At 39.0% G+C, this 13,359-nt stretch overlaps 1 protein-coding gene across 1 annotated transcript in view; it reads left to right on the forward strand.

The window, feature by feature from the left end:
* GPLD1 (glycosylphosphatidylinositol specific phospholipase D1) overlaps positions 1 to 13,359 on the forward strand; it is a 34,907-nt gene that overhangs the window by 9,926 nt on the left and 11,622 nt on the right. Inside the window, exons 5-19 of the mRNA XM_018563785.1 lie at positions 289 to 399; positions 2,096 to 2,144; positions 3,983 to 4,037; positions 5,444 to 5,551; positions 5,633 to 5,660; positions 5,744 to 5,883; positions 8,040 to 8,105; positions 9,280 to 9,409; positions 9,764 to 9,897; positions 10,169 to 10,355; positions 10,885 to 10,995; positions 11,938 to 12,012; positions 12,416 to 12,572; positions 12,907 to 13,048; positions 13,152 to 13,179. Of these exons, the coding sequence (XP_018419287.1) occupies positions 289 to 399; positions 2,096 to 2,144; positions 3,983 to 4,037; positions 5,444 to 5,551; positions 5,633 to 5,660; positions 5,744 to 5,883; positions 8,040 to 8,105; positions 9,280 to 9,409; positions 9,764 to 9,897; positions 10,169 to 10,355; positions 10,885 to 10,995; positions 11,938 to 12,012; positions 12,416 to 12,572; positions 12,907 to 13,048; positions 13,152 to 13,179 (1,521 nt within the window). The remainder of the gene's footprint in view (positions 1 to 288; positions 400 to 2,095; positions 2,145 to 3,982; positions 4,038 to 5,443; positions 5,552 to 5,632; positions 5,661 to 5,743; positions 5,884 to 8,039; positions 8,106 to 9,279; positions 9,410 to 9,763; positions 9,898 to 10,168; positions 10,356 to 10,884; positions 10,996 to 11,937; positions 12,013 to 12,415; positions 12,573 to 12,906; positions 13,049 to 13,151; positions 13,180 to 13,359) is intronic.

Here is a 13,359-nt window from a genome sequence, read left to right on the forward strand (position 1 = left end):
GCTATGGACCCGCCGATCGCCTATATGTGAAACACCCGGTGACGGGTGTGTGCATTTAGCGGGTCTTTTCTGCCCGTGCGTGCCCGCTAGGGGGCGCGCGAGCAGAAAAAAATTGCCGTCTGGAGACGGCAACCCGCAGATGCTGCAGTGCCGTCCGTCCGTTTTTTTACTACGGGCGGACGGCAAGAGGTTAAAATAAAATGTTTTGTCCGGAGTTCAGCTTTAAATATCTGATAACATTCACACATATTACAAAGCTTGTGTACTGTTCTGCTTGCTATGTTCCAGAGAGCGCAGAAACTGGTGGCCTTCCTGTTTGGAATAGCTTCCCATCAGGTGGCTGATGTGAGTTGGCACAGCCTGCACATTGACCAAGGATTCCTCAGAGCCATGGCAGCAGTGAGTATTTACTGAACTATCTGTAAGTGTGGAGGAAACTGTGCATAAGCTGCCAAGCGCTAAACCATAACCTAACATACAACCCAACCTAACCAAAAATGGGATTGTCTCTAATGTTTTTCAGTCTATGTAACTGCTGTTTGCCATTTACTGTACATGCTAATAACATATGGGAACAATACCGAATAACGTGTGTACTGATAAAACTAAGAGGGTTATTCACAAAGCTAGCTGAAGGTTCAGTAGAAGTATGTTACCTGGGGACGCTGAACTGTCATTAAACAATGACAACTTGGCGGAGCCGGCCGTGACGTCACAGCCAGCTCCGCCCAGTTATTATTCATTGGCTGGGACCTGCTAGAAGGCTCTAGCAGGTCCAGGCCAATAAGAAACAGTTAGCTCTGCCCAATTGTTTCTTTCTTTTCTTTTTTCGGTATTCTTTATTTTCTTTTTTTTCAATAATCCTTCATTACTTTTTTTGTTGAAATCTTTATTTATTCTTTAAAATGTATAATTTATTTACATTTGTTAACCTTTTTTTCCTACTTTATTTTTCGCTCCGACTTTTTTCACTGTTTTTTTATTCTGCTTGGTACCACGGAGCTACCGAGCAGAATAGCTGAGCCGAATGCCACTCGGCTATTCACTCATTGCTGTTCGGCCCTTATGAGAATAGGCCAAAGGCAGCGAGTAGCCTGCCAGAGGTTCGGCCCAGCCAATCCCAATATTGGATTGGCTGAGTCGAGCTCTTTCTGCACTTCGGCTCAGCCGAACATGCTGAGCATGTCGGCTGAACCGAAGCCAGCCAAAGCAAGCCGATGTACAGCTGATTTCAGCCGATGTACAGCTGATTTCAGTCGGTGTACGGCTGAAATCAGCTGTACAAGCCTAAAGTAAATATCCGAACAGCGTTCGGCCCACTTCACTTCAGGTTGGTTATTCACTCGGCTGCCTTTGGCAGCTTTGTGAATAACCCTCTAAGGGTTTGTTCACACCACAACACACATATAAAATGTCAATTTTCTGAACATTTTCTGAACACAATGTGCTGCACCAATGTTGGCATTTTTAGTGGTCAGCGGTCAAAATACTAACATTTTTCTTATGTAATTTCATAGGAACATTTCTTACACACATTTATGTGCATTGCGCTGCATATAAATGCAGCGTGCCTATGTCTTTCCTTAATACACACTAATGTACTAGTGTGGTGTGAACAGGGAACATAGACAGCAATTGTTAAGTAACACAGCTCAATGCATCTGGTGTGATCGAGCCCTTAGACAACCGTAAAACTCAAATAGTAAAAAAGCCACAGTGGTGGAAGTATTACAGTGGACAAGCACATATAGGCTGTGTCCACGGGACGGACAGGTACATAGGTTTATATGTCGCTGCTTGGTAGTGATGAGCTCAGGTTTGGACCTGGTTTGGTCTGAACCTGAGCACCTCTGAACCTTGAAGGAAGCTCCTTCCATTACCGCTCAGTCAGACACAGACAGGGAATTCCCTGCCCGTGTCTGCATGTAAGAAAAGGGTTTGATGCTGTGATGTCATTGACCTTATATGGCCAAGTTATGTAAAGGGTAATGTTTCTATGTTTTGATATTCCATACTTTGATATCCAGTTCCATACATTTTCTCGTGAGATGATATACTCTGGAAATATATTTTATATCTGTCCTATTTTCCTCAGATTGATTTTCATGGCTCATATTCAGAAGCTCATCCAGTTGGTGATTTTGGTAAATATAATATATCTTTTTCCTACTATTTAACATGTATATATTGTATATAAATAAAGATATAGATATATAGAAAATAAGCAGCATGGTTCCAAAGATCTCGTTCAGTGGTGCAATTCTGGGTTCAGATCCCATCAGCGTATGCTCTGCATGGAGTTTGTATGTTCATGTGTGTTTTCATAGTGGATTGTGTACAGTACAGCCACCATCAGAAATCACAGGCTTCTTACTATGATATCTCAGACCTTTTATTCATTGCTACATATTACTGTCATATGTACTTTAATTATACATGTACTGTTATATGTACTTTAACTATACATGTACTGTTACATGTACTTTGGCTGTAGATGTACTGTTATATGTAGTTTGTTTGGATATCTATATGCACATTGGGTGTACATGTTTTGTTACATGTACTTTGACTATACATATACTGCTACATGTACTTTGGCTATATATGTACTGTTACACATGTATGTACTGTTCCATCATCCATGTACTTTGACTATACATGTATTGTTACATGTACATTGGCTATATACTGTATGTACTGTTACATGTACTTTGACTAAACATGTACTGTTACATGTACTTTGGCTATACATATACTGTTACATGTACTTTGGCTATACATATACTGTTACATGTACTTTGGCTATACATACACTGAGTGGCCAGATTATTATGACCACCCCATCAGTACTTCGTTGCGCCACGAGATGACTCCACGAGATGACTTCGTTGGGCCGCCTCGTGACACCACGAGATGTTGAAAGGTGATGCGAGGAATCTGACACTGCACTGTTGCCCTTCTGTTGTCTTGTACCGGTCTTGCCACTCTCCGTTCTGTCCTAACATTGACTAGTCGCTGACGGCCACAATTCGCATGTTCAGACCCAGATTTTCGGCTGACAGTCCAGTCTTTAAACACTTTAACAACAGCTGCTCTTGAACATTTAACGAATTCTGCTGTTTTGCTGATACTCGCTCCATGGCTCTGAGCGACAACAATCATCCCACGTTTAAAGGCTGTTAAATCGCGTTGTTTACCCATATCTTCAGAAAATAAACACTTCTACTGTCGTGGTAAACAACCTGCTTCCCTATTTATAATGTTCTGGCCCTCTAGCAACTTCAGCGCAAAATTATAGCTAATTTGCCTACAAACGTCAGGTGGTCATAATAATCTGGCCACTCAGTGTATACTGTTACATGTACTTTGGTAATACATATACTGTTACATGTACTTTGGCTGTACATATACTGTTACATGTACTTTGGCTATACATATACTGTTACATGTACTTTGGCTGTACATATACTGTTACATGTACTTTGGCTATACATATACTGTTACATGTACTTTGGCTGTACATATACTGTTACATGTACTTTGGCTATACATATACTGTTACATGTACTTTGGCTATACATATACTGTTACATGTACTTTGGCTGTACATATACTGTTACATGTACTTTGGCTATACATATACTGTTACATGTACTTTGGCTGTACATATACTGTTACATGTACTTTGGCTATACATGTACTGTTGTTACATGTACTTTGGCAAATAACATATAGCTTACTACAAAGCTCAGAAAGGACAAGCTCCATCAGTTCAACACTTTTGCTAATTGTATTTACAGCACACGCATGTCTTATCTCTAATTTCAATAAATTCTTATTAAAATTCAAATATCATGAGTAGAAGATTTCTTACAGAGAAGAATTGATTGTTGTCAGGTTGTAGAGTTCCTAGGATCTGTTTCTGTTCAATAAGTACAATGCTTCTACTACCCTGTTCAAACATATATCTTTTATGTTTTAGGTGGAGATGTAGTCAGCCAATTTGAACTTGACTTTAATTATCTGGAATCAAAATGGTGAGATGAAGAGCAAATTTGAATTGGGATATCCACGAATGGAAGTTAGCTTTCCAGCGATAGGACCTTCCAAATATTCTCTTTTCACTAACATTTACCGTCTGGTTATTGCCTCCATCTAGAAGTGATGTACATTGTTTGCCTACAGTATCTGTATTGAATTATCACAAAACCATGAGTATTCAGCAAAAATGTTCCATCCAGCAGATACGCTGTGCGTGTGAAGCTGGTTTTCAAACGTTCTTTTTTGTATTAGTGTCTCACTAACACGATTGGGCACAACTGCTCCAAAATATTTAATTCATTTGATATGTATACTTTTTATGGCCAGCTCTGAAGAGACATTACCATTTTGCCCATTCAGATCTCCGTAAGAAGCTATTCTTACGGAGCCAACCTCCCTAGCCACCTTCGCCGGAGAGCCCGAGCCAACGGAGTGGGGCTTCTGAGTATTAGGCAGCATGTGACCCCCCAGGCCCCCCTATTAAACAGTACTTGAGCTACAGCTGCTAATCACCAAACACTGTCATATGGGGGGGTGGGGGGGTTGACATTATGTCTTGTCTAAGCTCCAACACTAGCCAATAGGGATGCACCGATACCAGTTTTAGCACGATATATTTATATCCTATGCTCCTCAGCTCCATCTAGGGACCACAATGTTGTAATGCAATGTAATTCTGCATTATGGCCACTAGATAGACCTGAGAGGCATAGCAAAAAAATACTTGTTTCTTTTGTTCCTCAGCTTCATCTAGTGCCCATAATGCTGTATTACATTATATTACATTAGACCTGAACAGAAAATATACTAATAATGTACATTTTTGCCTTTATTCGCACAGAACAAACGTTCACAGAGCAAGCGGCTCTACGAATAGTTAAAAAATAGACCCCCCTAGCACAGGGACAGGTAACTCTTGCCATTCAGCTGTGCTTTAACTACAAATCTCAACATACCTGTGGGAGTAATGCCTGCAACTGTCAGTCTTGCAATGCCTCATGGGACTTGCAGTTCCAGAACAGCTGGAGGACTGGAGCTGCCCACCCCTGCCTTAGCGTATGGCCAGCTATAGCCGTGCGTGAGCTCCAAATTGCTAAAGGCTAAAGACTCCCTCTCTCCTCATGTGACAGTGCTGGATGCCTGAGGGAACAAAATCACAAGCTCCCCATTCCAGGGCAGATATTGTTGTTTGGTACCAGAGGCTGGACAGAGTAGCTGGAATGGAAGATGAGTAATGATAAGCTGTTGGCTGAGTCACAGTTGAAGTAACCCTCTTGTTTTTTCCTGATGGCTCTTTCAGTACAGCAATGCAAAGGGCATTGATAATTTGCAATGTGGTTGCTACTGGTAACTGGACCACAAGAATTCCTTTTTGCCTTATGAAATGAGCCTTTGTTCCCAGGTATATTCCAGTACAGGACCTTTTTAACATATATAAGGAATTCTACAATGAGACAGTCATTGATGAGAGAACAATTGTGGACTGCATGTACATCCTCTTCCTGCAACTGTGAGTAAACGCACTACAGTCACCTAATCAACAATATGTAAAAAGATGAAAATAACATTCCATGTTTTTTCTTTTTTCCAGCTATGGTGAATATTTTGCAGTTTCTAAGGTAATTCTATTTTATGAGAACAATATCCAGATGGGATGTTCTTATGAGATTGTTACAATATGTTCATTTTGATGGATTTGTAGCTCTACACAACATATTCTACAAAATCTCCCTTCCTGGTGGAACGATTCCATGAATACTTTCTGGGTGGTGTTGATGACATGGCGTATTGGTCCACAAATATATTTCAGTTTACCAGCCTCATGTTGGATAATGGTACCAGGTAAGTCACACTAGGCTGTATTCTTTATGCTGATCTCCAGTTAGATATTAAAAGACACAAATGAATGCAGTTCTGTAGTCATTATTACAGCATTAAATGTAAATATAATTAATAGTACCTGAATGTGACTATGTATCAGCCTCTTGTAAAGCACTTTACAGCAGAGCTCAGACTAGGATAGGGAGAAGCAGTACAAGGAGCCAGTCAGTTGTGCTGCAGTGCTCATGGGTGAACAAGGTAGATGCTGACAGGTGGAGAGTGCAGTGTAACAGAGAGATGAGCTTAATAGTGTGCTGCTTCTCCTTAACTGTCCATTCACAGGCTAGGGGAGGGATAAGACCTATAAGTGTTACTTAACTTCAGAAGAGAAAAATCTGGTCTCCTGACAGACTGGACTGTGCTGAGTGGCAGAGCTGTGTACGTTTTAGAACTGGATGGACAAACTACACAACCCTTGGCAGATAAAACAGCTCCATTATATGCATTTCATATCTGTATTTAGTGATTTGCCTGGAGTTCAGCTTTAAGACATGTTTGGGCCCTCTGTGCCCTAGTTAATGTGTCATTTGCCTGAAGTTTAGCTTTAGATCCCTTTCACACAGGCTTTCCGATCAGGTCCCCCTGTCAGTTTTTCAGGCGGACCAGATTGGAAGCCAAGTGTTAGTCTATGAGTAGCCAAATCTATACGGACGGGCGTCCATTTGACCCACGACTCCAGCCGGGTCTATTTTGATGGACCTGACCATGGCGGATCGGGGGTAATTTGATGTAAATGGATACATGTCCGTTTGCATCTGATTCCCTACAGATCAACATGGGTTCGGTAATTTCAGTTATTTCCTCCATCACAAGAAGGAGGAAAAAAACTGGACAGACACGGATGTCAGAATGGTGACATCTGTTCCGATCAGCAGGAGATACAAGCATGGATCCTCTCCTGATCAGACTGTGTGAAAGGGGTCTTAACATGTGCAGAATGTATTAATATATGGAATGATTAGAGCCTCTGTTGAGTTTCTATTGCCATGTGGGGCTCTGTTCAAAAACATTTATCATTACCTACCTTACCTATTATCATTGGACAATAGTTTCTCCAGACATGAAGTGAGGAAAAATGACCTGCAACAGGTACACAGTCAGCAGATACAAAGCTCTAAAAGCTTCTAGCCTTCCCCTACTGTAAAAAAAAAAATGATTTCTGTCTCTGTTGATGTTGGAGATTAACCCTCACTTCCTTTCTGGTGAAACCTTTGTCATTTATTTCCTATGCTCCTCAGTTCCATCTAGTCACCATAATGTGGTATTACATTACCCTACATTCTAACCTGAAAAGAAAATATACAAAGGACATTCATTTTTGTTAGAATAGACCTCTATGTGAGGAGCAGTCTTACTAAATCCTGGATAGTAGTAAAAACTCATGTTAACCAAACAATGTTTCACTTTTATTCATGCAGTAACCTAGTTATCATCATTTACAAAGAGTAATAGCTTCTTAATTACAGGCGTTTTTGTTTGGCCAGGTTGATCTCAGTCTGGAACTGCTCACACCACTTAAAATGATTAATTACTTGTGGACATTTATGACTAATAATTATGATATATCTTCATTTATATACGAGGCAGTTCTTATGTTAAAGATGCTCCAGTAGATTCAGTGTGACCCAGTCATCTCTATATAGTGGTTGGAGAACAAAGGAGCAACAGTATATTGGCAAATTGTAGTAAAATAACAACCTAGGTTGAGATCTGGGTTTTTAGTTTGAGTAAACAACAATTTTTTGTTGTTGTCTGTGTTCCATTGGAAAGATTTGGGTTTCGGGGGATTTGTCCATCCACGCTGCTTCAGGCCCCGTTCACACCCAGGCGTCATCGTCTTTGCACGTTTGTACGCTTTTTTTGAACATTTTTGTGTGTGTTAACCACACTCACATGAAGACATGCAATTTCTCTGGCCACCCTCCACCCTGACAGTGTCAGCGTGAAGTCAGAGATGATTTGAGGATATACAGCCGAGTGATACACAAATAAGATGCATCTTTGTTAGTAGTTATTATAAATTTGATTGTTAGGGCTCATACAATTTGCACATAAAAAATGCAGTGACTGCATTAGTGGTGGATGGACTCATTCAGTTTGTTTTTCATTTTGCTTAGTGAATGCTACTTGCCTGAAAATCCTATCTTTATACAGTGCAACATTGAGAAAAGAGACCACAAAGTGTGAGTAAAGTCACTAATAACTCTCAATTTTTCTTATATGTAAGACCTAATTCTGTATAAACCATCACTGCCTACATTGCTCCTATGCTGATGCCTCCTTCTGTGCACAGCAAAACAGCTACGTACTGTTTTAGTCTTTGGAAGCCTTTATTGTGGGGTTCAATAAACCCTAAAGAGTGCAGATGGGAAGGTCGCAATAAGCACAGCCAGAGAAACAAACGCAAAGAACGGCGCCTTCTCCTGGTGAACTGTGTTTCATTTATTAAATAATACAAAATGTTTAAAAATACTCACAATAGTGGTTTGTATATATATATCTATAGATATATAGATATATACATATATATCTATATATCTATAGATATATATATGATCTTCCACATCCAAACACCATGTTATAGTCATGGTAACATGGTGGACCAGGCCAGCCGGCTACCAATGCCAAGATCAACTGATGTGTTTCTGGGGCGTACCCCCTTCTTCAGAGTTTGTTGCGCTTATGACAAATTACTATTGTAAGTATTTTAAATTTTTTTTATTATTTAATAAATTAACAGTACTTTACGAGGAGAAGGCACAGTTCTTTGTGTTAGTTTTCCATGTGGTGGAAGACTCCCCTGTCAGATGTAATCAGCGGCCTCTCGTTAGGAAGATGTTTTTTGTATGAAGAATTGGTCCACCACTAGTGATAACTGGTTGTGCATATGTAAGCACAGCCAAAGGCATAAGGAGCTCAAGAACACCTCCTACACAATGCACATTAAGCTGCTAATTTTTCAGTGATGTTCATTTTACAATAGCAACATGGACTCAAAGGTTAACCACTGTGAGCCAGATTGTAAATTGTCGGAATTGTTTTTGGCTTTGTATATTGTTTTTCTGTATTTTTTATTGTCAGAACTAAAACGATATATATCCCAAATGGAACTACTTGTTCGCTGTCTTTAGCTAACCCATTGTGCTCTGGGAATTATTTGTCATTCATTACATTTTTAACTTAGAAAAAATAGAACTGACCACAAGCTATTCTAGTTTCAATTTAAAATGCAAATTAGGAGGTTAGGTTGTAGAAGGGGTGGTGTCCAGCACTGCAGTGTTCTGAATGATAGCCCTTTGAGAGTACTTCCAGTAGAAGGGTCATTTTATTTATTATATGATTACTACTATCTTGCAGCTCAAGAAAAACGCTATTGCAAAAGACTAAGTACTACAAAGACTATAATTCATCAGTTATGATATCATCTGGAGCAGATATTGTCACTACAGAGTTTGGAGTCTACTTTCACATGAGTCAGTGGGCAGAGGTAAAAGTGCCATTTCCATTTCTACCTTCTAACTCAATTGTGATTTTGATTATTTGTACTGCTTTAGAGAAAAGTGTCACTTCTAAGTGAATGACAGGTCTATGTTAGTAAATGGAGGTCTCACGAGCAATTTGTTTCTTTCTATTAAGTGTAAAATCCAACTTAACCATATGTATATAGTAGTTCTGCACTATCCATGGGCCACACATCGATTTTATACATATTTGCATTTATGTTTTTAACATTTGGGGTGCCTCAAGATTGGCATACTTTTAAAGGGTGCCATGGTTAAAATGGTTGAGAAATACTGCTGTAATACAATGCAAATGAATAATGCCTCTTACCTTGTTACAGAGGTCTATGGAGCTGATAAGTAATGCCACTCGAACGGTGACTTCAGTCCGAATATTTAATTCCCTAAATTCTAAACATATTTCTACTTCATCAGCCACCTATTATGTAAGCTCACCATACTCCAGGCTTGGATGGTAAGAGTTTTATTTTATCAGTATACTAATGTAAAGGGACGCTAAAGGGAGTTAACGTTTTTTAAGCAAAAGAGACATACAAAATCTTTTTTGCCAAAAAAAGTTTCCCTTACGCTTCTAGCAATTTTTCACTGTTAATGTACACTTGATGGTGCATTCTCTGTGCAGTGTACATCCTAGGTAGGAAATCCAATGAAATGATTCATTTGCTTGAGGTAGAAATAAATTGTCCAGTACAGAGTTGAATATGATAGTGTTTTCTGTTGTACAGGACACTTACCACAGCAGATCTCAATCAAGATGGCTGGGATGACCTGGTTATAGGAGCCCCAGGTTGCAGCAGTCAGGGCCATATTCAAGTCGGTTGTGTCTACATACTTTATGGTAACGAATCAGGACTACCTTCTGTGGACATGGATCTAAACAAGGATGCTGATGTCTTGTTGAAAGGTTCGGAGGTGATTGTTTTTTTTTTTAAATATATAAAGGTAAATGAATACAGGCACACCTGCTGAATTCATAATGGTGTATAGGTACACAAAATACTACACTGTACTAGCATCACATATATTTTTCATGTTAAGTGAAAGCTGTGGGTGGCAACTGTCAGAATACAATAGCTGGCAGAGGTGATTCCTCCATCCACGCTGTTTAGTGCACATGGGGGAATAGGTCGGTGTGGCCAACTTTACAAAAATCAGTCACTGCTGCCTCCCGACTACTCTAAACACAGTACTCACTTGGGGAGGAAGTACTGAGAAAATGCTCCCTCCTTCATTCAACACAATAGTGATATCAGAGCCTCTGCCTATGCACCGTCACTTTACAGGAGCTCAAGGACTACTTTTGGCTCTATTGGCTGCTAAGGCTTTAGTATGACATTATTGAATGACATTGGGGACAGTGCATATTAGCACATTTTATCACTTAAAGCTCACATGATGTGGAGTTGTAATTTAACAACATCTTGCTTACTTTGTTTTCAAGCCCTCCGGTCGGTTTGGCTCTTCAGTGGCAGTGCTGGACTTCAATGTGGATGGTCAGCCAGATCTAGTCGTGGGAGCTCCATCAGTTGGAGGAGCCCAGCTTACATATACAGTAAGATACAGTAGCTTGGTCTACATCACTCCTGACTAAATGACACCAGTAATTAGGTAAGATTATATACAATATGATAGGAGGACAATAAAGATTTAAATTGTGTAAAGAAGGGTTACATGGCACAGAAATATTGCCCACTTCATGTGTTCATCTGATACTAGTTACTTCAAAAACATGTAGACTCAGGCAACTAAAGTGTAAAACCAATAGATTTAAAGTGACACTAAATTCAGTAGTTAAATCTTAAAAATACATTGAAGCATCTTAACTATTAACACAAATGGAACTTATTTGTGTATCACTCAGCTGTAGATCCTCAAATCCTCTCTGAATTGGTGATGACACTGTCCTTCCTTCTGGAGGGTGGCTACTTTTGTTCCCCCTGGTCCCTGTGTCTGTTGTAAAGCAGCCACTGCTCCAACTGTGCTTCTCTGATGGACTACAGTCTCAATACAAATTAATACATACCATTTAAGATTGTAGTCCATCAGAGGAGTGAGCTTGGAGTGGCACAATTTAATGCATTTTTAAGATTTAATTCCTGAGCTTTAAGTATATTTATTAATAGTTACACTTTTATTAAGAATTATTAAAGCATACATCTGACTACATATGTAAAGATAAAATATGGCTGTCCCTGTATAAATAGGTCATTACATATAATGCTTAGAATCAAGTGTTCTAATGCAGTAACAAAGATTATTTGTGGTGTTAAAAAATAGGCTCAGTTCACAAAGCTTCAACATAAGGATAAGTATCTCTACTTTGACTCATTTTCAGGAGAAAATAACTGTCACTTAAAAAAAAAAAAATATTTTACTGACTAATTTGAAGATGTAGCACAGGGAAAGGAAACAAGATATTTCACATAACATTTAGAGCAACTGCTTTGCTTATATGGAGCTAAATAACATTTCTTTAATTGTACTTGATTTCTAGGGTTCTGTATATATATATTTTGGAACCGGAAGTGAAGGCCTTTCTTCTCAACCAAATGTCACAATAAAATGCAGGGTGAGTGCACTGGATACATTCAAAACATGAATAACAAATATATTTTGGTTGATTTATGAAAGGAGAAAAGCCCTTCTCTAAAAGGAAAAAATTAATTTAACTTGCCTGGGATTTTTTCATTAGCTTAGTGAATGAGTTGAAGCTCTGCTGACTTCCATCATCCAATTATGTACAAGCAAAATTATGTTTTTTTTAAATTATCCTTGCACGTGATACTTATTATTTCCAAAGTACATTTTCACCACATTCACTAAGCTAAGTTAAAAATTCACTTTGCAAAGTGTACATGCTCTACCCCTTTAATAAATCAACCCCATTGCTTCTTATAAATAGCATTGCCCTTTACACATGCATTCGAGTGATCTGTAAGATATACACTAACTATAATATTTTACCCCTGCAGGAAACCTATTGCAATTTGGGATGGACACTTCTGGCTGCTGATGTGAATAAAGACAAGAAGGATGACCTTGTAATTGGTTCTCCTTATGCACCAGGTGGAGGGAAGCAGAGAGGATTTGTGGCTGCATTTTCCTCAAATCATGGAAGATCCAGAAAAGGTTATATATTTGTCTGATATGCTTAGGGTATGATGGTGCATATCTGTATATGCTCCTTGCATATTTCGGTAAAAAGTATGCAAAAGTTGGAAGTGAAGAAGAACTCTGTATTTTTGTTCCATGCCAGCGACTCAGAAAGTATTGAAGCCATTGAGAAGATGGCGGACCAGCAACTAGCATGGAGAGGTCATTATTGGCAGCCTTCATATTCTCTGAGTTCAAGGTTTCTTGTAGGGGTAAAGCCTATGGGGTGTCCACCATCGTGGAGGTTTCAGATTGTTACTTATGTTGCATCCATATGTTTCGTGCCCACTTTGAGCAATGTTTTTTCCAGGCATTCTATTTGTGGAAGAAGCAGAGTGGATTGTAATGGGGGAACATGACTATGCTTGGTTTGGTTTTTCTCTTCATAGTCATAAAGGCAAGACAAAAACATTGCTAATGGTTGGGAGTCCTACCTGGAAATCTCTCAAAAAGTAGGTCTGTCTTTTGTTTGTTACTAATCATGATACATAATACATTAATGAGTTTAATTGCTTAACATCTAGGAAATAGAATATAGAGGTACCATATGCAAAGATTCAGCAGATGTATCCACTTGAAGAATATTTAAGGTAGTCACAAATTCCTGTTTAAAAACGGAAGTATTATTATACAAATATTCAGAAATATCTGTTTATATGGCTAGAGAGTTAATTCACAAATCATTACACAAGAATAAGGACTTTTATTTTCAGCCATGTGAGTCTTTTAAATCTTATTGGAATCAGCTAAAAATAACTGTCGC

Source organism: Nanorana parkeri, unplaced genomic scaffold (genome assembly GCF_000935625.1).
Source record: "Nanorana parkeri isolate BGI_ZX_2015 unplaced genomic scaffold, ASM93562v1 scaffold696, whole genome shotgun sequence".
NCBI lineage: Eukaryota > Metazoa > Chordata > Amphibia > Anura > Dicroglossidae > Nanorana > Nanorana parkeri.